This window comes from Homarus americanus, unplaced genomic scaffold (assembly GCF_018991925.1).
Source record: "Homarus americanus isolate GMGI-L3 unplaced genomic scaffold, GMGI_Hamer_2.0 scaffold18453, whole genome shotgun sequence".
NCBI lineage: Eukaryota > Metazoa > Arthropoda > Malacostraca > Decapoda > Nephropidae > Homarus > Homarus americanus.
Window position 1 is genome coordinate 215,614 of NW_024746232.1, and position 26,687 is coordinate 242,300.

A 26,687-nucleotide genomic window follows, 5' to 3' on the forward strand; every position below is an offset into this window, starting at 1 on the left:
TAACCTAACCTACCTTACCCTAATTACCCTAATCAAACATTATTTTACCTAACCAAACCTAATTAACCTAAACTAACCTAACCTAATCTAACCTACCCTACCCTAACCTACCCTAACGCACACACACACACACACACACACACACACACACACTATTATGATAACCTATTTCACCCCACTAGGCAAAACACCCACAATATCAGTCACAAAAACACTTCATTACAAACTAAGAATGGGACCTCAGGTATGACCCCGAGGAATACGGAACAATAGAGAGACAGGTAATGATCAGGTATATCCTTGGTAGCAGACTAACAAAAGGTGTGGGAGAGTTTGGTGGTATATATATATAAGTATTTTCCACCTGTCTGTATTCATTCTTCCGACCCGCCCCTCACCATGCATCCACTCAACCTGAAGCTCGTGAGTACCTGAAGGTGATACTGACGTTGTCCTTCAGTTTACTATGTGTCGTTGGTGTTCTGGAGTCAATGTGATTCAATGTTTTTTTTTTTATGATTATTGTAATTTCATAAGGTTCAAGTTAGTGTCAGTGATGTTGGATTGTATGAGAGTTATTGAAATACAAGAGTCATTGATGTTATATTGCAGAGTACAAGATTGAGTCATTGATGTTATATTGCAGAGTACAAGATTGAGTCATTGATGTTATATTGCAGAGTACAAGATTGAGTCATTAAGAGGTCTACGAATGAGACTAATAATTTCTACAAGTTAAAAATGCAGAAACAAGTTTGACCCTTATGTTTTCTGTGCATGAGGTTGTCCCTTTATGTTCAGGAACCAGTTAGGAAAAATATGAGAGGGTGTAGTGGTGATTGAGGCTGTTCAGGGGTGGGGTAGTGAGACTGAGGCTGTTCAGGTGTAGTGGTGATTGGGGCTGTTTAGGGTGTAGTGGAGACTGAGGCTGTTCAGGGTGTAGTGGCACTGGAGGTTGTTCAGGGTGTAGTGGTGACTGGAGGCTGTTTAGGGTGTAGTGGTGACTGGAGGCTGTTCAGGGTGTAGTGGTGACTGGAGGCTGTTCAGGTGTAGTGGTGACTGGAGGCTGCTTTAGGGTGTAGTGGTGACTGAGGCTGCTCAGGGTGTAGGGTGACTGGAGGCTGTTCAGGGTGTAGTGGTGACTGGAGGTTGCTTTAGGTGAAAAAGTGGGATCGGAGGCTGTCTAGGGTGTAGTGGTGATTAGGGGCTGCTGAGGTGCAGTGGTGACTGAGGCTGTTCAGGGTGTAGTGGTGACTGGAGGCTGGTTTAGGTGTAGTGGGTGACTGAGGCTGTTCAGGGTGGTGGATGACTGGGAAGGTTAGGGTGAAGTGGTGACTGGAAGTTGTTTAGGGTGTGAAAAAGGATCGGAAGCTGTTTAGGTGTAGTGGTGACTGGAGGCTGTTCAGGGTGTAGGGTGACTGAAGCTGTTTAGGGTGTAGTGGTGACTGAGTTGTCTAGGTAGTGGTGACTGGAAGCTGCTTTAGGTGTAGTGGAGACTGGAAGCTGTTAAGAGTGTAGTGGGTGACTGGAAGTTGTTTAGGTGTAGTGGTGATTGGGGGGCTGTTCAGGGTGTTGTGAGGACTGGAGGCTGTTAAGGGTGTAGTGGTGACTGGAAGCCGTTTTTAGGTGTAGTGGAGACTGGAAGCTGTTTAGTGTAGTGGTGACTGGAGACTGTTCAGGGTGTAGTGGTGACTGGAGGCTGTTTAGGGTGTAGTGGTGACTGGAGGCTGTTTAGGGTGTAGTGGTGACTGGAGGCTGTTCAGGATGTAGTGGTGACTAGAGGCTGTTCAGGGTGTAGTGGTGACTGGAGGCTGTTTAGGGTGTAGTGGTGACTGGAAGCTGTATAGGGTGATGTATAAGGCAGTGTAACCACGAGTATCAGTAGTGAGGATTAGGAAACCGAAAGGTCTCGTCGTAGCACCTTGGGGGACGCCACAAGAGAGTGACAAGGGGCGGCAGATGGACCCTCGGAGATGTACAGCTTGGTGGTGGTGGTCGTTGAGGAAGATTATAAGACAAAACAAGATTTCTCCCGATCTCAATGTTAATGACTTTGTTGATGATTATATTGTGGTTGGCTAAGTTATAGGCTTTAGTGAAGTCAAACGAAGGTGAGAACCACAGAGGTCTTATGCTTCTCTAGGTCGTGATTCACAAAGTCTGGGAAGCTGACGAGACAGTGAGTGATGGAGGAACTAAATGATTGGTAACACCCCGAGACTGACACAGCGAAACTTAACCCAAGAGGCGACTGTTGTGTCCACTCGGCCTTCATACCCTCTTATACTCCCTTAATTAACTTATGAACTAACCTAACGGAACCCAACCTAATCTAATATACTTACGAAACTCCTTTATGATCCCGGAACCTCCATTAAAGTCGATTTAAAGCCTCTTATCTATACCTAAATCCCTTTTAATGTACGTAGAAATCCAATTATCCAATTCTAAAACCCATATAAGGACACTAGTAAACCCATTATCCACCCTTAAATCCTTTTAAGTAATACTTATTATCCAGCCATAAAACGCATTTAAGAAAAGAAACGAATCATAAAACCTCTTAAATTAAGTTCAAACCCACTATTCAACCCTACTCCCCCCCACCCCCCTGACAGCCCTCGTAAGGTTAATCACCCTCCCTGACACTGACCTACTGAGTGGGATTGAAAGTGAGTGTTTACAGACCTGACACTGTGAAGATATACAATGGTGCTGAGGTGATGAATGGGGGTCAGTACACTCTCTCTCTCTCACTCTGTCTGTCATCCCAGTACCTTCATATTATTGTCGTTTATCTTTCAGCTGGTCGTTGCCTGCCTGGTAGTCGTCGCCTCAGCGGGTTCCCAAGTCAATCAGAGAGGCTCCCGTCGTTTCGGTGATCGAATTCGACAGGTTCAGGAAAGTCGACCGTCTAAATCCCTTAGACAGCCCCAGTTGGAGCGACAAGATCAGTTCAGTCAGACGTCTCATTTCAACAAGCAGGAGGAGTTAAGTCTGTTCACTCCACAGCCTCAGGTCAATCGACAGCGGAATCAGGGGAGTCGACGGAGTCAGGTCAGTCGACAGTCTCAAGTGAATCAGCAGAACCAGTTTAGTCGACAGGGTCAGTCCAGTCGACAGCCCCAAGAGAATCATTTCAGTCTAGAATCTCAACCAAGTCAGTTAAATCGGCAACCTCAACAGATTCAAGTCACTCGACAGCCACAGAAGAGTCAACAAGACCAGGTCACTCGACAGGGTCAGTCCAGTCGACAGATCCAATCAAGTCAATCCAGTCGACAGCTCCAATCAAGTCAGTCCAGTCGACAGGCCCAACCAATTCAGTCCAGTCGACAGTTTCAGCCAAGTCATCCTAGTCGACAGCTCCAAACAAGTCAGTCCAGTCGACAGATCCAACCAAGTCAGTCCAATCGACAATTCCAACAGACTCCAGTCACTCGACGGCCGCAGCAGAGTCAGCAAGACCAATTCAATCGACAGCAGCAGCAGCAGAATCAGTTCACTCGACAGCCCCAGCAGAGTCAGAAAGATCAGTTCACTCGACAGTCACAGCCAAGCCAATTCACTCGACAGCCCCAGCAGAGTCAACAGGACCAGTTCAGTCGACAGCCTCAGTTCAGTCTTCCCCATTCTATTGCGCTGCCCCAGTTCGACCCACCGACCCCATCTTCACGAAAGCCTCAGGGGGTGAGCCTCCAGCACACTCAGCTGCATCAACAAGTGGACCAGCAACAACAAAAGCGTCAGCCCCACCAACGTCAGCAGCAGCAGCAGCAACCAAAACAGCAGCAGGAACCACAACAACAGCATCAACCACAACAACAGCATCAACCACAACAACAACAGCGTCAACCAAACATTGCCATCCTGCGCGACGACCGACAGAACAGCGGAGATGGCAACTTTAACTATGAGTTTGAATCCGAGAACGACATCACCGTGAACGCCTTCGGTAGTCGAGGTTCCCAGGGCCAGAGCAACGTGGAGGGGTCCTACAGGTGAGAGCCCAGATGTTTTTTTCTTTTATTTAGAATACAGGTGTTTTAGTTTAGAACGTGTAGGTGGGATCACAGGTGTATCTAAAGAAAGAAATAAGGTTGCTAGTTTTGTGTTACATTATGTTGTGTATGACCTTTATCGAGTCAGATTTAGGAGTTTCTTCGTTTCTTCCCTTCCAGTACTACCCTTACACCACCTCCTTAACAGGCCTATAACAATCACCTTCATCTCCCCGCTCCTTCAGGTTCCCGCTTCCTGACGGTACCTTCGCTGAGGTCCGCTACATCGCCGATGAATTTGGCTTCCGGGCCGAGTCTCCGCTCCTTCCCACGCCCCCGCCTCTCCCCGCCCACGCCCTCGAGCAAATCCGTTTCGCCGAAGAGCAGCAGCGCGCTCGTGAAGCCCTTGAAGGTCACCAGCAGTTTTGACCTTAACGGCTTTGAATACTTTCACTCCTGAAGGATTTTTCTACCAACACAAGGACGCCGTTTAAAGGATTTCCTCCTCCCTATTGTGAGTTTGTAATATTTTAGAAATTATTGTTGGCACATCATGTGAAAAAGATCCACTAATCTCTATCATTAATTCTACTTTGTAATTAAACTCTCAGTACCCTTGGATGATACTTCAATTCCTATATCAAGTCTCCTGTAACCTTATGACTTAGAAATATCTCAATAATCAAATTTATCATATATACAATCCACCTGAATGTTAATATTACCCTTTAATAATCATAGTTCAGATCAATACAAAAACCAAACTCAACACATAAAATATAAAACACAGCTAAACATTTATTTTACATCACGGTATCAACAAAATATCACTTCCAGTATTCACAGGCCTTCCACAACTATGGCATAGACCAGGTCATAAGGCAACATTGAGGCCCTTGTTAATTAGCTTGTGTGAAACTCTCCTTCTGATTCTCTCGTGATGTGTGGGGTTAGGTCAGTCCAAAAGGCTATTTTTAATATACCTGTTATGAAGTACTGTAGGTGTTATAGTATACCTGTACTGTAGGTGTTGTAGTATACCTGTACTGTAGGTGTTATAGTATACCTGTACTGTATACCTGTACTGTAGGTGTTATAGTATACCTGTACTGTATACCTGTACTGTAGGTGTTATAGTATACCTGTACTGTAGGTGTTATAGTATACCTGTACTGTAGGTGTTATAGTATACCTGTACTGTAGGTGTTATAGTATACCTGTACTGTAGGTGTTATAATATACCTGTACTGTAGGTGTTATAGTAGACCTGTACTGTAGGTGTTATAGTATACCTGTACTGTAGGTGTTATAGTATACCTGTACTGTAGGTGTTATAGTATACCTGTACTGTAGGTGTTATAGTATACCTGTACTGTAGGTGTTATAGTATACCTGTACTGTAGGTGTTATAGTATACCTGTACTGTAGGTGTTATAGTATACCTGTACTGTAGGTGTTATAGTATACCTGTACTGTAGGTGTTATAGTATACCTGTACTGTAGGTGTTATAGTATACCTGTACTGTAGGTGTTATAGTATGTACTGTAGGTGTTATAGTATACCTGTACTGTAGGTGTTATAGTATACCTGTACTGTAGGTGTTATAGTATACCTGTACTGTAGGTGTTATAGTATACCTGTACTGTAGGTGTTATAGTATACCTGTACTGTAGGTGTTATAGTATACCTGTACTGTAGGTGTTATAGTATACCTGTACTGTAGGTGTTATAGTATACCTGTACTGTAGGTGTTATAGTAGTATACCTGTACTATGCAGGTGTTATAGTATACCTGTACTGTAGGTGTTATAGTATACCTGTACTGTAGGTGTTATAGTATACCTGTACTGTAGGTGTTATAGTATACCTGTACTGTAGGTGTTATAGTATACCTGTACTGTAGGTGTTATAGTATACCTGTACTGTAGGTGTTATAGTATACCTGTACTGTAGGTGTTATAGTATACCTGTACTGTAGGTGTTATAGTATACCTGTACTGTAGGTGTTATAGTAAATATATTTTTCTCGCTCTGTTGTCTATGTACTGTCTATTGGCTACTGTCTATTTTCTGTCTATTGTTTACTGTGTTTATTTTCTATTGTCTACTGTTTATTGTCTATTGTGTTTACTGTCTGCTGTTTACTATGTATTGTCCGTCTATTGTCTGCTGTCTATTTTCTATTGTTTACTGTATCTCTACTGTCTACTGTCTACTGTATATATCAAGAATAAACAACTAAATCCAGTATGTGTCAGTACCTCATCACTGTACCTTATCACTGTACCTCATACTTACACTGTATATCATCACTGTACCTCATACTTACACTGTACCTCATCACTGTACCTCATACTAAAACTGTACCTCATCACTGTACCTCATACTTACACTGTACCTCATCACTGTACCTCATACTTACACTGTACCTCATCACTGTACCTCATACTTACACTGTACCTCATCACTGTACCTCATACTTACACTGTACCTCATCACTGTACCTCATACATTGCACTGTACCTCATATACACTGCACCTCATACTTACACTGTACCCTCATCACTGTACCTCATGCTTCACTGTACATCATCACTGTACCTCATACTTACACTGTACCTCATCACTGTACCTCACTTCACTGCCCTATACCTTACACTGTACATCATCACTGTACCTCATCACTGTACCTCATACTTACACTGCATCATCACTGTACCTCTGTACCTCTACACTGTACCTCATCACTGTCTCATACTTACACTGTTACCTCACTGTACCTCATACTCCTACATCTGTATCACTGTACATCATCGCTGTACCTCATACTTACACTGTACCTCATCACTGTACCTCCTATACTTACACTGTACCTCATCACTGTACCTCATACTTACACTGTACCTCATCACTGTAATTTCATACTTACACTGTAATCATCACTGTACCTCATACTTACACTGTATCATCACTGTACTCTTATTCTGTACATCATCACTGTACCTCATACTTACACTGTACCTCATCACTGTACCTCATACTTACACTGTACCTCATCACTGTACCTTATCACTGTACCTCATACTTACACTGTATATCATCACTGTACCTCATACTTACACTGTACCTCATCACTCTACCTCATACTTACACTGTACCTCATCACTGTACCTCATATTTACACTGTACCTCATCACTGTACCTCATACTTACACTGTACCTCATCACTGTACCTCATACTTACACTGTACCTCATCACTGTACCTCATACTTACACTGTACCTCATCACTGTACCTCATACTTACACTGTACCTCATCACTGTACCTCATACTTACACTGTACCTCGTCACTGTACCTCATACACAATTATACATTCTATAACAATTCTAAAAGTACAAAATAGTGTTTGTCTTTTACTGATAATTATTTAATTGGTAATAAATAAATTTTTAGGATTTTTTTTTTTTTGTATTTACCTGTAATATTATAATTAAAGGTATTTGGTCTTTTTCAATGTGAGTTTTGTTTAATAAATTATATGTTTCGATATTGTGTTTCTCTGGAGTTAAGGTCTCACGATATTTATATTTTTTGTCTTATTTATGGTTAGGTTAGGTTGGATAATTAGTTTTTTCTGATACAATATTACAAAAATTCACCCAAAACACAAGTTATTGAATAGTTACAATGTTTATCCAACGTCAACACTTATAATGAAACGGAGTAGAAGAAAAATTATAATGTTCTTTCACTAATATAAAAAATGCAAGTTTCTTTTCAGTAATTATTATCATTGTAGTTTGTTTAGACATATAAGGAAACTAAACACGTATCAAGACATGAAGCTAACCAGGGTTTGTTGAGGTGATGCAAGACATAATGAGTATGAACGAGAGACCAGTAACCATTTAGGGGCAGTGTGGATACAGCATACTGAATACTTTCCATACACAAGGAGGCATTAAACTTAAGTGCCTCTATTTCTAAAGCTAATATCGGGAACCCATCCACAGAAGGGTCGACTGAGAACCAACAACCCTTAGGAGAGAGATAAGGGTTGTATCCACTTGACCACCACATCCCATGGAGAGTGAAAGATTGGTTAAAAAAAGTGGGTAAATAAGAAAGGAAGATAAGAAGGAGAGGTGGGGTAAAGATGGGGTGAAGAACATGCTTGAAGTGAGAGGGAGGGAGGGGGACATGATAGAAGTGAGGGGGAAGGTTATGATAGAAGTGAGGGGGAAGGTTATGATAGAAGTGAGAGGGAGGGCTATGATAGAAGTGAGAGGGAGGGACATGCTAGAAGTGAGTGGGAAGGACATGCTAGAAGTGAGTGGGAAGGACATGCTAAAAGTGAGGGGGAGGGACATGATAGAACTGAGAGGGAAGGGCATGCTAGAAGTGAGGGGGAGGGACATGATAGAACTGAGAGGGAAAGGCATGCTAGAAGTGAGAGGGAGGGAGGGGGATATGATAGAAGTGAGTGGGAGGGACATGCTAGAAGTGAGAGGGAGAAACAGCCAAGAAGCACCAGTGAACGTGAATGTCAGACGAGTGAAGCAATGAGGAGTGTACCTACATGTTGCAACAGAAAGAGTAACTGAGGAGATGACCAAAACCCGAGAGAGTCAGTGTCTTCTTGCCGTTGTAATACTGCAGGAAGATTGCAAGAGTGAGAATAACAATGTTGCATAATTTAGATCACTTGCCTTTATTGTGACGTTAATCAGACATTGCAATTATATTCGTGAATATTTCTTATGCCAGATTCAGATGTTGCAACCATGTGACTAAGTGACTCTCTCTGTGTCTGTCTGTCTGTCAAACACGTATATTCACCCACCTTATCTCTCAACCTTCACCTGTAACGTAAGAACCTTTTAAAGATATAATCCTCGACGCACCTGTACAATAATAAAATCATTCTACCTGTTGATTGCTTGAACACTACAGACAGGCGGAGACACAACACAGGAAGATGATGAAGCTGTCCTTATCAGAGTCATTAGTGCATTATAATCCTCCTCCTTCTATTTTTCCTTCTTCTTGGGTTCCTTCTACTTCTACCTTCTCCAGCACCTGTTCCTCCTCCTCGTATTCTCTCTTCGGTTTCTCCTCCTCCTGCTTCTTCTTCTCTTCCCCGACCTTCTCCTCCTTCAGCCCCTCCTCATTTTCCTCCAACCCCTTGTCCTTCTCCTCTAGTCCCTCCTTCAGCCCCTCCTCATTCTCCTCCAACCCCTTGTTCTTCTCCTCTAGTCCCTCCTTCAGCCCCTCCTCATTTTCCTCCAACCCCTTGTTCTTCTCCTCTAGTCCCTCTTTCAGCCTCCTCCGCCCCCTCATCCTCTTTCTCCTCCAGCAACCTCCTCCTCCTCCTCCTCCACTTCCTCATCCTCATCCTCGTCCTCCTTCTCCAGTCCCTCCACCTTCTCCCCTCTTCCCCTTCCTCCTCCCCCCCATCTTCTTCCCCTCTCTTGACTCCCAATCATCATCGGCAAAACATCCCCCCATCAAGTGAATGTGATAAAAAGGTTAATATGAGAAATGTGTCTCTCTGTTTCTCTAGCTCTCATTTTTATCTAATTGTCTGTCTCTGTCTGTCTGTCTCTGTCTGTCTGTCTGTCAGTAAGCATCAACAAACCATACACAACTACAATAATAAAACAGGTATTTACAATTCTCTAACTCTTCATATTTTGTATATTACACCCTTACCTTGAGATGCCTCCTCCCTAGTGCCTCATTACCAACACTCATACGTTCTTACAGTCCTTCAGTGTAAAAGTACAACGTCTTATTGATGTCTTAGGATTGTTTTTTTTTTTTTACATAATCGGTGCAGTGTTCGTAAAAAAATCACCTAATGTATGATAAAAAAAAACGATGGTGTCTTAAAATTGCAATTATTTTTTTGTGGTAATTTATATATTGTAGAAAAGATACTGAAAATCTTAAAGTTAGGAGATAATGTTTCTATACATGAATAAGTATACACATTTCATACCTGTATTTGTGTGTATTTCATTGCGTTTCTGGTTTTATACAACTTTTTTTTTCCTTTGTAATCGTATCCAAGAACACATATTGTCTGTGGTTTTGTTTTTTGTTTTAATGTTTTGGTTTTGGTTTATATTTGTGGAACATAAAGATTACATTTTTTTTTTCAATATCTTTGTATTTTTATTTGTAATTTGCTAATATTTGTGGCCAATAGACTTATCTCACTATCTATTGGAGACAGTGTGGTGGTGGTTAAGTTGTATGATAATAAAATTTTAAAGGCAACAATCGATCTCAGTTTATTTTATTTACTTGTGAACATTCCATCAGAAAATATCACAATAATTCACAAAAAAAAAATTAATTCAAACAAGTTAAAAGTTTCGAAGCTCCAGTTGGAAGTCGGTACAGTAAGGGTTCATTCACTCACACGTATAGAAAAAAGACGCGTTTTCTCTCTTGTTTTCTTAACTTCTCATCACCCTTCTGGAGCTGTTACTCACTTGGTGTTATATAAAGATAACACAATGAGTTGGAACTTATAGCTTGGAGCTGGAACAGGTTGGGCAACAGGTCAGGCAACAGAAAAATAAGTTCGATGCTTCAGGAGGGAATTTGATCTCCTAGGTATCAATGAAGTCGAAGCTCCAGTTGGAGATAAAACTATCCTGTCAAGTAATTAGAATAAAAAGATCGAGAGAGAAAGAGAGAAAGAGAGCTAGGAACTAGGTAAGCTCTTTGTAGAATATGGTAAGGATTCGAAGATCAAGTCGACACTCGTATTGCTTCATTGTCATCTCAAGAACGTCGTCTTACTGGAAGGTGATGCCCTGGGCGCGCTGCTCCTCGGCGATGCGGATCTGCTCGATGGCGTGGGCGGGGAGGGGGTGAGGGGTGGGGATGAGGGGGGACTCAGCAACGTAGCCGTTCTCGTCAGCAAAATAGCGGACCTCAGCGATGGTGCCGTCAGGGAGGGGGAACCTGAGGGAGGGAGAACGTAGCTGAGTTAATCCAGAGAAAGAGGAAAGTGAGAGGAGAAGGAAGAGGAAATAAACAGGAAGTAAGAAAAATAAGATAAATTTAGGGAAGAAAGATCAAAATTACTTCTGACGTCAATATAATTATATGAAAAGATAAACAGAATTACTATGGCTTAAAGGATCATTTAAAGGGTTCAAAAATCACCATAATATTACTTAACTTAGTCTGGTGATTTATCTACACTACCCAGGAGTGGATGAACATGAGGGATGGGAGTTACAGTGAGAGAAAGACGTAAACATTTTGGCGAAGGTGAATAAGAGTGACATGAAGAGGTGGTGGAGTGAAGGATGAGTGAGGTAGAAGGTTAGAGTGAGGAAACATGCGAGTCAAGAAGGGTGAGGATGGAGGAGTGTGTGGCGGGGTGTGAGGATAGCAGTACTTGGCCAAACTATCCTCCATCTTAAAAAGCCCCAATTTAATCTAGCCCAGGGGTTCTCAACCAGGGGGAATTTCCCCCCTCAGGTTTTCAGGGGGGGGGGAACTGATACTAATATGGAAAAAATAAAGGATTTTCAGTATTATATGCATATTATTTGGAATGCACTTTTTGAGGCAGACAATCTTGGAAAGGAGGGGGGAATGACATTCTGACATATGGTGAAAGGGGTGCATGGGGCAAACAAGGTTGAGAACCACTGATTCTAGCCATTCGGATTAGTGACAAATCCTATTGGGTGACATATTTAATGGGCCCAGGTACTAGTCCTAATGAGCCTCAACCCCATTGGCTGGTATGGGTAAGTTTGGATGGAGCCCATAATGTCTAGGTCATTTTAGGGTTGGGCTGTTATGCCTAGGGCCTGTTAAGGGTGGGGCCATTATAATCAACACTGTCTGGGATTCCCTTCCTTCCTCCCTCCCGTCCCATTACCGTCCCTCCACACTTCAATTAAGCTACAGAAACCATTCCTTCCACCCAACCCATCATGACAAACTTATGTTAATTCTGCCAGACGAAAATCACTCTCTGTTTCGCCTGCAGCAGCGTTTATTTTTAACACAATCAAGAGACTGGCCTCACCTGTAGGAGCCCTGAATGTTGCTCTGGCCCTTGGAGCCTGGGGTGCCGACGGCGTTCATAAAGATGCCATTCTCAGCCTCGAACAGGTAGTTAAAGTTGCCGTCACCGTTGTCAGTGCGTTCGTCCCTCAAGATGGCGATAGGGCGACGGATCTCTGGTTGGTCGAAGTCGTTTACAAACTGCTGAGGGGCAGCGACGGCGACGGCGGCCAGGCAAGCGAGGAGGACCTGGGGTGAGAGGGCGGGTGAAGGCCGAGTCATACTGGAGTTTGAGAGCCCATCAAGAACGATAAAAATGGTGATGTTTATTATCGGTACATGGAAGTGTAGACCTCAGTGAACTTTTTTTTTATGTTATCCCGAAAAAGGAGTAAAGATTATGACACGGTTCCTCTACCACTTAAACCTACAACATTAACTCTTGAACGATTAAAATAAAGCTGACGAAGGTAGTTATCGGTACATGTAACTGTGAAATTTAGACACCTTCACTAAAGTAATTAACATCTAAACAAAAAATTACAGCATTTGATGGACAGAGATACAGTAGAAGGAAACAAAAATAGTTCCTTGAAATTGAAAGTAAAATCTACAATAAAGGTTAAGAATATTTACCACCTAGAGCTCATTAACTCCAGGTATCTGACAGTGAAATAAAACTAACGCATTTACCTCTTGTCCTTAATATATCCATAGCTTAAACAAATATCCTAAAAGACCCTCAACTAATTACAACAACGACAGACTTTATGGCTACATTTTCTCACATCAACACTCACAAACTGTACAAAAACGTTCATTAAACTCAACATAAATGAGACACTATTAAACACGAATGAGAAACAATAAAGGAATCCACAATTACTCACAATCTTCCTAAAACCAAATAAAAAATTCACAACAATAACGAAAAAAACCCTCAATACTATCAATAACAAAAACTCAAAATAAAAAAACCCCAAACAGAAAGAAATCAAGAATCTGGGCTATTTCATCCAGCTCTCGGACACTCACTATCTGCTGCATGTTGTTGTCTGTGAGGGTTGACTCGGGATACTGTGGGATGTGGGCTGAGTCAAGGGGGTTTATATACACGTCTCCTCGGGTCAGGCTTTCCAGGAATTCTGTCTCGGGCGTTTGAGGAGACGGCCCGTAGACTGGAGCCTACCGGTGGTCTTAGGAAGGTCGCGTGGTTGGGACTCCCTACAGTACAAGCGATGCAAGAGACCACAGGATTACAAGACTGGATTATGATACGAGTTTATTAATTTAGCTATAACTTGTGTAATTGCTAGTGTTGATGATTAATTATGATGAAACTTATTTAATTGTTAAGGTCGATTAGTTCAAACTTATCTAATTAATGGGATTAATAATTACAAACTTATTTAATCATTAGGGTTGATAATCAATTACAATGTGATTATTTAATTACTGGGGTGATTACTAATTAAACATATGACAATTTTAACTACTGAGGTTAACATTTAAGAATTCTATTTTATGTTTTGGATTAACGATTAACAGTAAGTGAAATAATAACAAGGAAACAGAAAGGTAATGCCAGTAATATATTTCTTTTTTTGTGAGAAAATTACGTGTTTCTTTTTTTTTTTGTAAGGGAATTCTAAGTAAAGTCTGTCATCATAAAGAAGACTAGTAAGAAACATAATATTTCTCAGTGTGTTTTTAAATTTCTCAAGTGTGTGTTTTAATATTTCTCAGTGTGTGTTTTAATATTTCTCAGTGTGTGTTAATATTTCTCAGTGCGTTTTAATACTTCTCAGTGTGTGCTTTAATATCTCTCAGTGTGTGTTTTAATATCTCGCAGCCTTACCGAACCTAAGCTAACCTAACCTCTTCTTTTTTCCTGCTTTCATTCCTTCTTTCCTCCTCCTCCTCCTCCCCCTCCTTTCACTTCTATTTCGTAATTTTCATCTTTTCCTTCACTATCTTCTTATACACCCCTCTCTTCCTCTCTCTTTGCTTCTCTTCTCTTTATTCTCTTCTCCATCTTCCTCTCCTCTCCTTCATCATCATCATTTCCTGTACTTTCTACCCACCAGGTGAAGGTCAGGTAGGCAGGTAATCAGGCAGGTAGGTAGACAGAAAGAACAGGTATATGAGAGAGAGAGATGGACCCACCTCGAGCGTTTCCCCTAGATAATTTAAATTCCTCACCACTTATGTTGATATTTCCATATATATTCTTTTTTTTTTTTTTACTTTAGGTTTTATTTTCTATTGTTTTTACTTTTTTTTAAGGAAATTTGAACGTTTGTATGACTTTCGTTCTTTTGTTTTCGTCTTTTGGGGGGATTTTATTTTGATTTTTTGATGAAATTTTTATTAGTTTTATTTTGATTCATTTCTTGGGATTTTTTTTTTCGAATAATTTCTTTTGTATTATTATTTTTTGTCAATTTTATCGAAGCTTTGATTTTGGGACTTTTTTTTAATAAGATTTAATAAGATTTTCGTCAAGATCGTGTGAATGTTTGTATTATAACAGCCTCTTGTCCTCACTGAAGCCCGAGAGATCTCCCACAAAACCTCCCACAAAAGAGGACAAATGTTGCTATTGAAATACATTGTCCTTATCTATTGATATCCAAGTATTCCCACAAAACCTCCCACAAAAGAGGACAATTTTGCTATTATAATACATTGTCCTCACTCACTGAAGCCCGAGACCTCCCACAAAACCTCCCACATGCTAGGACAATGTTGCTCTGGTAATAAATATATCCACACAATCAATACGAAAGTCTATAAGGCATTGTAAATATAAATATATTCTAAGACACCGTATAACAGTGATGATGTATGACCCAGCGGTTATACAGATTCGGGCGACAAAAATCTCAGAAATGTATTAAAGAATGTTGCTATTTTTTGAGGGTCTTGAAATTTTGTGAAAGAAAATATGAATCTTGAAAATATTTGGGAAATAATGAGACGACTATTAGAGAGAGAGAGAGAGAGAGAGAGAGAGAGAGAGAGAGAGAGAGAGAGAGAGAGAGAGAGAGAGAGAGAGAGAGAGAGAGAGAGAGAGAGAGAGAGAGCTTTTCTAGAGGTTAGGTTTCGTTAGGTTTCGTTATGGTTACGTTAGGTTACGTTATCTATTCCATTGAACATTCTCTGCATCCTCACAACCCGGCATAGATTAAAACTCACAACATCAAGTCACTATTTATAACACAGTCATAACATTACAACAACATAAACACTCATATACAGGACGAGATTTATAAACCATCGTATTCTCACCATAAAGACAGCGCCACTATAGACAGATAGCTGGCGAACGTTCGTCTGGTGAGGCGTTCGGAAATGTATTTGTGGAGATGAACGCCAGACGATATTCATTGCTTGTACTGGCGCTGTTTTTAGGATATTGGCTCAGGTTCTTAAGAGGTAAATAATGGTTGTATCAAAACACTAATTATATAAGGATAGTTTATATCAACATTGGTCACCTGAAGAATAGACACCCTAAATTATATCACCTTATAATTAACCTAACCAAACCTCACCTAACCCATTCCAACCTAACCCAACCAACTTCACCTAACCCATTCCAGCCTAACGTAACCTAACCAACTTCACCTAACCCATTCTAACCTAACGTAACCTAACCAAACCTCACCTAACCCATTCCAATCTAACCTAACCTAACCAAACCTCACCTAACCCATTCCAACCTAACGTAACCTAACCAACTTATCCTAACCTCCCCTCCCAGGTGAAATAGGCTGAGGTGTCATGTATTCAGGTGATCTCAATGTCCTTTACAATACAGGTACTACACCGTGCTCATAACGTAGCTCTTCTGGCTCAAGGCTAAGAGTTCCCTTATGTTTAACTATATTACACTAGACTAATGTTATATCTACAGGTTAAGAGAGACTATGTTGTGTTTAGAGGAGAATCGAGATAGACAAGTCACCGGTAATGACCCTCCGCCCACCGCCCACTACCCTCCACCCTTCACCCTTTACCTTCCACCCTCCACCCTTCACCCTCCACTCTCCAACTTCCACTCCCCACCATCCACCCTCCTCCTATAGTCTTCCACCATCTATTCTTCACCCCCTCCCCTCCACCTTCCACTTTCCAACCTTCACCCTCCTCCTTCCACCCTCCTCTTCCCGCCCTCCACCCAACCACTCTCCACCTTCAAATGCGATTTCCTTCCCCAGTTGTTCCTCGTCCATATAACTGATACCTTTTGAGGACGTGGACAGGTGAGGGTGATTCATCAACAGGTGAGGTCATCAGCGTCTTGGTGAATCATATAATGTGTTCACTTTCTGTTCTATCTCGATTCTTTCGTGTCTTTTTTTGATTCCCGACGACGCGAGTCAGCTCGAAGGCGCAGATGGCAGAAGAACTTAATTGTGTACTAGAAACTCCTCATCTGCGTGAAGAACTCTAAAATACGTTCACTTTCTGTTCACTCTGAATCCTCTTTGGTCCCAGACGACACCCTGACGGCGCTGTTCCTCGGCTACCCTGATCTGCTCCTGAGCGTGGTCAGGGACGGGTGGAGTCGTAGGGATCAGGTCAGACTCGGGGCGGTAACCGTTCTCATCGGCGACGTAGAGGACCGTGGCGAAGGTTCCGTCTGGGAGCGGGAACCTGACCACGATGAGGAGGAGAAGGAGAGAAACTATTACACAAGTCAGACGAAGGAGCTACTTAAGTTAACCATCCTAGTACTAACCTAACTTAACCTAACCTAACCTAACCTAACCTAACCTAATCTAACCACAGCAAATGGCGTTAGGGAGTTTAATAATCAGGTGAAATAAGCTTCTAGGATATTCATATGTTACTTAAGGATTTTTTTCCATAGGACCTCACCTGTAGGATCCCTGTATGTTGCTCTGCCCTCTGCTGCCCGGAGTGCCCAGGACCGTCACCACGATACCATTCTCAGACACAAACTCGTAGATGAAATTCCCGTCTCCGAAATCCTGTCGATCGTCGCGGATAATGGCGATGTGAGGTGGACGATCCTGCTGTTGACCAAGTTGAGGGGCAGCGACGATGACGGAGGCCAAGCAGGCGAGGAAGACGAAGACCAACTGGGGTAATGGGAGAAGAGGTGGAGGTGATAGCCACACAGACACATCATAGGTGTAATAGTCTCTGCCCTCAGTCATCTAACTTCATCTACCTCAAACAACTATACAGGTGTTTATCCTATCGACCTTATGTGAGCTTCGTGAATCCCGCCATCAACTACAACAACAATCTACGAGAGTAACGATGTAAACACCACAAGATTTGGCGTCACCGATCTCACATTAGGATCTCTACAAGATACAATGACAACACCGACAACTATGAACACATGATTTCGATAACTATCTACCTTATCTGAGAAAAATATAAATTCTTCAAAATATAATGTCACATCTCTCACGAAGGAACACTACAACACACACACACACACACACACACACACACACAGTGATCTTTATATAACCATCCTCTCGTGCAAGTCAATGTCGTGAATCCAACATCAATAACAACTATCAGCCAATATCTCGACAACTATCTACACCAGAATCTATCTAAACTCTATAATATACAACAGCGAACTATCATAAAGACTTAATGTTTCTTTTAAAGCTCGATCTTACCGTCTCCATGTTGCCTGGTGTCTTGAGGTATGGTGTGTGAGAAGCCTGGGGTGCTGAGGTGGGGATGGGGTGTGTGAGAAGCCTGGGGTACTGAGGTGGGGATGGGGTGTGTGAGAAGCCTGGGGTGCTGAGGTGTGGTGTGTGAGAAGCCTGGGGTGCTGAGGTGTGGTGTGTGAGAAGCCTGGGGTGCTGAGGTGTGGTGTGTGAGAAGCCTGGGGTGCTGAGGTGTGGTGTGTGAGAAGCCTGGGGTGCTGAGGTAAGGTGAGGTGTGTGAGGATCCTGGGAGAGAGTGTTAGAGGGACGTGTTTATATACTCCCCACAGCACCTCTTGACCACTGTGTTATTTGGTCACCTGTGGCCCTAAGGGTAACCTGTGATGGTGTCTGGCCGGATGTTCCTACCTGTGGTCATCCTCACTGTGTCAGGAATGTAGCATCTGGCCCAGGTGTGTAGGAGATGATTACCTGTTGGGACGTATTGGTGTTTCTTCTTCTTTATTCTTCTTTGTCTTCTTCTTTATTCTTCTTTGATTCTTTTTCTTCTTCCATTTGATTATTTTTCTTTTCTTCTTCCTATTAATTATTCTTCGTGTTGTTCTTTCTTTCTTTCCTTCCTCCTCTTCTTTTATTCCTTCTTCGTCTTCTTCCAATTCCTTTCTTTCTTCTCAGTCATCATCATCATCATCATCATCATCATCATCATCATCATCATCATCATCATCATCATCATCATCATCATCATCATCATCATCACCATCATCATCATCATCATCATCATCATCATCATCATCATCATCATCATCATCATCATCATCATCATCATCATCATCATCATCATCATCATCATCATCACCATCATCATCATCATCATACCTTCATATCTTTATCCTCTTATCTTCATTTTCCGTCACAATCTGTCACCCAGCCATCACACACTGCCATCACACCCACACACAACACACCCAGCCAACACACCCACCAACACAACGCCTCCAATACAACGCCTCCAATACACTTCCCTGAGCTGGATCTAACAACCACCACCCCTTCCTTTCTCATTCTTCCTTCTTCTTTAATTCTTCCCTCCTTCCCCCCACTAATAAAACAATAAATTTCAACATAACTAACAAATAAAATCAATAAAAAATAACAATAATTAAACTAACAAATACAATAAATAAAATAATACAACACGTAACGAATAGATAAATCAGTACAATGAAAGACACGACAATGATAAACACGTGATGTATAATAGTGTATAATGGTGTATGATTCTGGATGAGGAACATTGTGTAGGGAAGGAGTGAGGGAAAGTCGGGAGTGAGGGAAGGTCGGGAGTGAGGGATGGTCGGGAGTGAGGGAAGGTCGGGAGTGAGGGAAGGTCGGGAGTGAGGGGGAAGGTCGGGAGCTACGGAAGGTCGGGAGGAGGGGAAGGTCGGGAGGAGGGAAGAAGTCGGGAGTGAGGGAAGGTCGGGAGGAGGGAAGGTTTTGGGATTGGAGGGATGGTCGGGAGGAGGGAAGGAAGATAGGAGGAAGGGCGGACGACTGTTTAACCCAGTAATCGTAAGCTTCTGTTCTCCTCAGTCACCTACAGGAAATACCACACACACACACACACACACACACACACACACACACACACACACACTAGCCGCAGGAACATCTGGTGAAGGTTGGTTAAGAGTTCAGTTAAAGATTTATATCAGAGGAAGTGGGGGTTCTTGGATAGTTAAAGTGTGGGTGTGTGTGTGGATGTGGGTGTGTGTGTGGATGTGGGTGTGGATGTGAGTGGGTTGAGATGGGGGATAGAACCATTTCCCTGACACACTCAACTCATGTCTCTCACTTTACTCTCTTCTTCTATCTCTCTTCTTCATCATTTCTTCCCTTTTATCGAGGTTTATTTACTCTTCATTCACTCCATGGAAGAGAGAAACTAGACCAAAGGGTAAGAGAGATAGAGTGAATTAAAAAGAAAAGAACATATATAATAGTGATAAGAGCAAAGAATCCAACAGGAAGACGGAGAGTAATGATTTTAGTGGTTAGTTACCTGGTCTCTCCCCCTTCCCTCCCCCTCTTCATTACCGGGTGGACAGGTGAGGCTGCTGTTACCTGTCTTTAGTATCAGGGTTTCGGCCATTTAGTAACATACCTGTGTACATAGAACGGATTGGAGAGTAGTGACATGAAATAGGCATCTTGTTATGGTATAGTCACAGGGGGAATTTGTTTGAAGGTTAGTTTCATTTGTTCGAGTGCACATGCGTCTTCACAACTCACGAACGCATGGACGGACGAACGCACACATGGGCGGAATAATACGCATTTCTATGTTTCTACCCCACTCTTCCCCACCCTTCCCCACCCCACCCCACTCCACCTCAATCTCCACTCCCACCCCCACTCCCACCTCCCACCCCACCCCCACCCCACCCCACCCCACTGCACCCCACCCCACCCCACCCCACCCCACCCCACTCCACCCCACCCTTAATTATGGACCCTCTCTAATTATACCTTCCAATTAGTAAACATTTATTATTTTTCCTCATTATTAATCTTGAGTTTTTAGACTATTTCATCATGTTAATTTTTCCACGCTCTAGAGGGAATACCGTAATAATGTGCTTGATGTATGTGATGTATTTGTTTCCTAGTCTTTCTCACCTCAGAGTCGAGTATAGTATTCATGGTAAAATCCTAAGAAAAAAATCCCAAGATAAATCCCAAGATAAATCCCAAGATAAATCCCCAGATAAATCCCCAGATAAATCCCAAGATAAATCCCAAGATAAATCCCAAGACAATTTCCAAGATAAATCCCCAGATAAATCCCAAGATAAATCCCAAGATAAATCCCAAGATAAATCCCAAGATAAATCCCAAGACAATTCCCAATATATTTCCCAATTTATTTCCCAAGATAAATCCCCAAGATATTTCCCAATAGATAAATCCCAAGTTGGAAAAATCTCCCACGTATTATTTCACTATTGACTCGTTAAATAATTTAGTCTCACGCCAAAACTGTTTCTTTCTATGTGAGTTATTATCTTCTAGTTAATTAAGGAAATGTTTTTGTGAAGAGATAATTGACTTGAAGGGTAATGTCGTTCACTAATTTTGTCTTGATGTAATTTATATGATGTTTCATCCATCCATCCACCTGCCTGCCTGCCTGCCTGCCTGCCTGCCTGCCTAGTATCTGTAGAAGCGATTTGGGAGCAAGATAAGTGGGAAAAACTTAACCTAACCTAACCTAACCTAACCTAACCTAACCTAACACACACACACACACACACACACACACACACACACTCTTGGTCCACATGATCGTGTAAGTTGTTGACGTCACAATAAAGTGATCACAGCGAGCCAGACAACACACGGGTCAGAGGTCAGCCGCACACCTGACCTTACCTGTGATTCTCAATCCCACACCTCCACGCTCACACATCCACGCCCACACAACCACGCCCACATACCCACGTCCACATACCCCACGCCCACATATCCACGCTCACACAACCCCCAGCTCACGCTCACACCCCCACGCTCACACCCCACGCCCACACCCCCACGCCCACACACCGTAGTGCTTTGATTTATATCTCTGACCAAATGTGTTGTCTTAATTTTGTCTTTTTCTCTAATTGCGTTTTATCGTCATCATCATCATCATCATCATCATCATCATCATCGTCACCATCATCATCATCATCACCATCATCATCATCATCGTCACCATCATCATCATCATCATCTTCATCACTCTCATTACCCATATCTCCCCTTCCAATCTTAGTGTTTTACCTGTATGTAACACCTGTGATTAAGCTTAATTAATGTGAGGTACAGAATCAGATTAATAATAATCACCTGTTATTTGTGGAACATCAACTGTAATTAAGGTGTCTTGGTTTTTATGACCTTCTGACACAAGGTCGGTGTTTGTACATAGTATACGTTGTTCATGTGTTCTTGTGTCATGTTATTGTGTCATTCATGCCATCAAGTAGAGGTTGAGGGTCATGGTGGAGGAGGAGGAGGAGGAAGAGGAGGGATGTAGAAGAGGAGGAGGAAGTGGAGGAGGAGGAGGAGGAAGAAGTCGAGGTGGAGGAGATGGTGGTGGGAGGAGAGGAAGGTGAGGAGGAAGGTAAGAGCCATTTGGATTGCAAGGAGGAAGTTACTGGCACGGCAGCCACTGGGATCCTGAAGGCGAGTATCCCTCTTTGTTTTGGTGACAGGGGAGGGGGGGGGGTAAAAGGTGTTAGGTTGTGTGGTTGTGTGTGCCTGTGTGTATGTGTGTCGCAGTGTGTTTATGTGGTTGTGTGGTCATGTGGTTGTGTGGTCATGAGGTTGTGTGGTCATGTGGTTGTGTGGCTATGTAACTGTGGCTGTGTGTGTATATGTTTGAATGTATGGCTGTGTGGTTGTGTGCGTGTGTATGAGTGTATGGCTGTGTGAGTGTATGCATGTATGGCTGTGTCAGTGTATGCGTGTATGGCTGTGTGGAGTGTATGAATCATGAATGTATGGTTATGTTGTTGTGTGAGTGTTTGCATATATGGCTGTATGTCTGTATAAATGTATGACTGTCTAACTATGAAACTACATCCACATCACCTTCGGATCACACTTCACCCACTAGATCACCGAGAGCACTATACGAGGGAGGTAACACAGGGGGTCCTATACTGTGAGTCTGGCCCAGGGAGGTGTTGAGGTACCAAGAGTTATCGAAGAACATTTTTATCTGAAAGTTTGGAATTATTTGATGACAGTGTGTTTGTGAGAAAAGTTGTTCTTGCTACATGTTATTGTTGTTCTTCCAGGAGGTTGTTATTGTTCTTCTTGTTATGTAGGTTATGAAAATACAATAAAACACTTTCTTATATTTATTTCAATTTTCACTGCCAAAGCTGCGGTCGTAAATTAAAAAAAAAGAGAGGTGTTCATTTTTTTTTGGGGGGGGGGGAAAGCTTTTAAGTATGGTTAGGGTGTGTCCTGCACTTACCCTTGTGTGTTGGTTATGTTTTTTATTTATTTATTTATTTTTTTTGGGGGGGGGGGTTAAAGCCTTAGTTGTTACGCATTACACAACAGAAGAGTCGAAGTTTAATGTATATCACCACGAAGGAGTCGATTAGTCCAGTCAATTAGTCCCAGATGATGCCACGGCGGCGCTGCTCCTCGGCGATGCGGATCTGCTCAACGGCGTGGGCAGGGAGGGGGTGAGGCTTGGGGATCAGCGGGGACTCAGCGCGGAAGCCGTTCTCGTCAGCGGTGTAGCGGACCTCAGCGATGCCGCCCTCAGGCAGTGGGAACCTGAGAAGAAGAGATGAATAATAAATGACCTGGAACTGATCTCTGGGTGTCTTAAGATCTGCTACAGGATCCATCCCTCGTCGGTGAGAATTAGGCAGAGTAAACGCAGCCAAATCTATACAAATGCAATACCATCGAAAAAGAATGCCTTGAAATTATTGTGTAAACATGCAAAGTCAGGGCATTGTTTTTCGATGACCTTGTGTTATGTCCTCTCGGTGCTTCTCTCCTACAAGGTGCCAGAGAGAGGGAGGAGGTGGGAGAAGTCTTACAGTTATAGGAGGAGGAAGTACATGATGGTGTGTGTGTGTGAAGTGTTGGTGAGGTGGATGAGACAACTTTGTGTTTTCTTCTGTTAACTCTTGTTAGTCTTGAACGTGCAGGTGTTGAGGAGCTGTTCTGGAAACTTAATCATTTATTGTATACTTATGAGTGGAATTTTTATTAACTGAAATACAAATCAACTAAAAACTGGCGATTTTTGGTGCATTGAAACAAATACCCACCAACAAGCAGTGATAAGGAACCTCTCATGCCTCAAGACAGCCATCAAACATATACGAGTCACCACAACCTCAGGAACGTCACGTAAGCAACAGAGCCTGACATAGTGTATCCCTATTGAATAAGCTGAAGTGTATTAGATAAATATTTGTATTCATTCCCTCGTTACAGTGTTTACCGAGACGCTGTAGTGATCCAGTAAGACCAAGTAAGGGTCTACGTAGGACTTAATTGACTCTTGGTGGCTGAACGAGTCGAAGGGGCTACTCACTTAACAGCCAACAACCAACCGACCACTACAAATTGTAAAGGTTGCTACGGACGCTACCTTCGAAAAGTTACCCAGGTTTCATCAGCACAAAAAACACAAGCATCCCTACCTGTAGAAGCCCTGCATGTTGCTCTGTCCCTTGGAGCCTCGCCGTCCGGAGCCATCCACGAAGATGCCGTTCTCCCCCTCGTACTGGAAGTTGTAGTTGCCGTTACCATCGTTCTCACTGTTCTCATGGACGATGGCGATGAAGCGAGGGTCCCGAGGGTACTGAGGGGAGGCAACGGCGACGACGGCCAGACAAGCGAGAATAATCTGTAGGGTGAAGAGAGAATTTATACGAGAACCTGGATGAGTTTTACTGATTGATTACCTGTCCACTGTGTCTTCGAGGCAGGATGACCATTTGACACAACGACACAATAAAATAAGTGGGACATATAACACAATAAATTAATGTAAACACAAAATACCTGTCATAAGAGAATCAGAAATTTGTATATAATTTCCAATAGAATTACCTACAACGTCATAAACCAAGAGAGCAAAAGTTATAACTCAAAGTAATATATGACATAATAAATATCTCGGTAAGTCTTTTTGAAGCATAACTTTCTCACATTGACAACAAACACAGACATCAAGTTAAGAGATAAATGTTTTGGTTGAAATGTTTGGTTGGTCAAAGTTACAGTGACAGAAGTTTTGTCGTTTATTACAAGTGTTCCTAGTTAGTTGTGTAACATTTGAGAGCTTCACAGTACCTAAGAGGAGAGTTTGTTCTGTGAGTTAAATCAGTAGAGATATAATACGTCAAGACACAACATTTATCTGGGTCTCCCCCACGGTCACTGGTTAAATGGACCCCAGTTTAATATACCCAAGTCAAAATAGGATAAAACTAAACTACCATAACCTTTCATACAGATTAGAACACAGTCTTAATGGGCTTAAACCTAACGTGTTCCAATTTAACCAGACCTCAATCTTGATATTTAGGTCGAGTTTGGTTATTACAGGATAGAGACCCAGTTTGCTTACGACTCTTCTTTCCTTACCAGCTTCATGTTGTCTGTTTGAGTGTGGGCAGAAGACGATACTGGCTGTGTGATGGACATTGGAGATATATATACCCCTTAGGAGGTCATTTTTTATATAGTTCTTGGATGGATATTGCAAGTTGCCTCGCAGATGTTACGGGACAGATCAGCCAGGCGTGAGATGAAGGCGGGGCTTCTCCTGGTAATATGTAGAGCCTTGCATGCTTGCTCTCGTGCACGCAGACGGGGAAATATAGGTAATCACAGCAAGCATTTCACAGATAAGAGGAGGAGGAGTTGGTTACCTTGCTGACTGATGGTCTGGTATTTTTATCGGGTTTCAGTCAAGCGGTAAATTACATGACCAAGATGCTTCGTGTCACTCAAGGATGTTGTCCACAGTCGACTGTTTAGGATGACCAAGGTGAAATAAATTAATTGGGTCACCTGAACATTAGACGCCTCATCTAATTTCACCTGAAGATTAATCACTCAAATAATAACCTAACTTAACCAAACCTATCATCCTAGGTAGCGTTAGGTAAAATAAGCTTGGGGTGTCTAATATTCAGTTAAAATAAGCTTGGGGTGTCTAATCTACAAATGAAATAAGCTTGGGGTGTCTAATCTTCAGTTAAAATAAGCTTGGGGTGTCTAGTTTCCAGGTAAAATAAGCTGGGGTGTCTAATCTTCAGGTAAAATAAGCTGTCTAAATAAGCTGGGGTGTCTAATCTTCAGTTAAAATAAGCTTGGGGTGTCTAGTCTCCAGGTAAAATAGGCTGGGGAGTCTAATCTTCAGGTAAAATAAGCTTGGGGTATCTAGTCTCCAGGTAAAATAAGCTGGGGAGTCTAATCTTCAGTTAAAATAAGCTTGGGGTGTCTAATCTACAAGTGAAATAAGCTGGGATATTTCAAAAGAGACACATTATAATAGAGTTTGTTGATATTAATATTGGTTTACTAACTTAGGCGTAAGATGAGTCACTTTATTTCCTGTTATTTAAAAGTTGTTACCAAGTACAAGGTCTAGAATATTGTGAGCGCTGTTAAACCCCTTGAGTACGATGATTTAACCCCTTGATTACGATGATTTAACCCCTTGAGTACGGTGATGTAACCCCTTGAATACTATGATTATTAACCCCTTGAGTACGATGATTTAACCCTTTGATTACGATGATTTAACCCCTTGAGTACGATGATTTAACCCCTTGAGTACGATGATTTAACCCCTTGAGTACGATGATTTATCCCCTTGAGCACGGTGATTTAACCCCTAGAGTACGATGATTTAACCCCTTGAGTACCATGATTTAACACAATTGGTTCCTAAACTGGGGTCCACGGCGGGATATGAAATGTTATTATTTTCTAGAAAATTTTGGAAATCTGAAATAAATTAAGGTTTTATTATTCCTTTCGTCTCGGCAGGATAGATTTTTTTTTTCAATTGGAATTTGCATTTGACTTTGAAATTACTCGCTGGACGTCTTCAAACTGTGGTTATTGATATTTTATACAGTTAAAGTGTTACAGTTATACAGTTAAAGTGCTACAGTTATACAGTTAAAGTGTTACAGTTATACAGTTAAAGTGTTACAGTTATACAGTTAAAGTGTTACAGTTATACAGTTAAAGTGTTACAGTTATACAGTTAAAGTGTTACAGTCATACAGTTAAAGTGTTACAGTTATACAGTTATTGATTGTTATGCTTGTGGCCTTTATAATGGAACAAGTGGTAAATATATGTTCTCTTCATCTCCTAAATGTACTCAAGAGGTTAGGGTATCTGAATAGTCTAATTCAGTGTACTCGAGGGG

At 42.1% G+C, this 26,687-nt stretch overlaps 4 protein-coding genes across 4 annotated transcripts; 1 reads left to right on the forward strand and 3 right to left on the reverse strand.

Moving 5' to 3' along the window:
* The first annotated feature begins 269 nt into the window (after nucleotides 1-269).
* On the forward strand, nucleotides 270-4,592 carry LOC121879161 (putative uncharacterized protein DDB_G0271606). Its single transcript, XM_042385760.1, has 3 exons — nucleotides 270-423; nucleotides 2,806-4,001; nucleotides 4,247-4,592. The coding sequence occupies exons 1-3, from the start codon at nucleotides 400-402 to the stop codon at nucleotides 4,428-4,430; spliced, it is 1,404 nt and encodes a 467-aa protein (XP_042241694.1). The 5' UTR covers nucleotides 270-399; the 3' UTR covers nucleotides 4,431-4,592.
* Nucleotides 4,593-10,284: 5,692 nt separating this feature from the next.
* On the reverse strand, nucleotides 10,285-13,175 carry LOC121879157 (cuticle protein AM1199-like). Its single transcript, XM_042385755.1, has 3 exons — nucleotides 13,080-13,175; nucleotides 12,067-12,293; nucleotides 10,285-10,982 (listed from the first exon to the last, which is right to left on the reverse strand). Exons 1-3 carry the CDS (start codon nucleotides 13,089-13,091, stop codon nucleotides 10,814-10,816), a joined length of 408 nt encoding a protein of 135 aa, XP_042241689.1. The 5' UTR covers nucleotides 13,092-13,175; the 3' UTR covers nucleotides 10,285-10,813.
* A 3,335-nt stretch (nucleotides 13,176-16,510) lies between these two features.
* Nucleotides 16,511-17,725, reverse strand: LOC121879153 (cuticle protein AMP4-like). The gene is made up of 3 exons (XM_042385751.1): nucleotides 17,717-17,725; nucleotides 16,932-17,155; nucleotides 16,511-16,706 (listed from the first exon to the last, which is right to left on the reverse strand). Exons 1-3 carry the CDS (start codon nucleotides 17,723-17,725, stop codon nucleotides 16,511-16,513), a joined length of 429 nt encoding a protein of 142 aa, XP_042241685.1.
* Nucleotides 17,726-22,606: 4,881 nt separating this feature from the next.
* LOC121879154 (cuticle protein AM1199-like) lies at nucleotides 22,607-24,943 on the reverse strand. Its single transcript, XM_042385752.1, has 3 exons — nucleotides 24,884-24,943; nucleotides 23,935-24,140; nucleotides 22,607-23,050 (listed from the first exon to the last, which is right to left on the reverse strand). Exons 1-3 carry the CDS (start codon nucleotides 24,941-24,943, stop codon nucleotides 22,882-22,884), a joined length of 435 nt encoding a protein of 144 aa, XP_042241686.1. The 3' UTR covers nucleotides 22,607-22,881.
* Between the last annotated feature and the right edge of the window lie 1,744 nt (nucleotides 24,944-26,687).

What these genes read in the sequence shown, in the direction of transcription:
- LOC121879161 (XM_042385760.1), top strand. Translation starts at nt 400, where the DNA reads ATGCATCCACTCAACCTGAAGCTC. An exon ending in ATCCACTCAACCTGAAGCTC is followed by an intron (nt 424 to 2,805) that starts GTGAGTACCTGA and finishes TTTATCTTTCAG; the next exon opens with CTGGTCGTTGCCTGCCTGGT. An exon ending in AACGTGGAGGGGTCCTACAG is followed by an intron (nt 4,002 to 4,246) that starts GTGAGAGCCCAG and finishes CCGCTCCTTCAG; the next exon opens with GTTCCCGCTTCCTGACGGTA.
- LOC121879157 (XM_042385755.1), bottom strand. An exon ending in AACATTCAGGGCTCCTACAG is followed by an intron (nt 10,983 to 12,066) that starts GTGAGGCCAGTC and finishes TCCCTCCCTCAG; the next exon opens with GTTCCCCCTCCCTGACGGCA.
- LOC121879153 (XM_042385751.1), bottom strand. An exon ending in AACATACAGGGATCCTACAG is followed by an intron (nt 16,707 to 16,931) that starts GTGAGGTCCTAT and finishes CATCGTGGTCAG; the next exon opens with GTTCCCGCTCCCAGACGGAA.
- LOC121879154 (XM_042385752.1), bottom strand. Translation starts at nt 24,943, where the DNA reads ATGTCCATCACACAGCCAGTATCGTCTTCTGCCCACACTCAAACAGAC. An exon ending in AAACAGACAACATGAAGCTG is followed by an intron (nt 24,141 to 24,883) that starts GTAAGGAAAGAA and finishes TTCACCCTACAG; the next exon opens with ATTATTCTCGCTTGTCTGGC. An exon ending in AACATGCAGGGCTTCTACAG is followed by an intron (nt 23,051 to 23,934) that starts GTAGGGATGCTT and finishes TCTTCTTCTCAG; the next exon opens with GTTCCCACTGCCTGAGGGCG.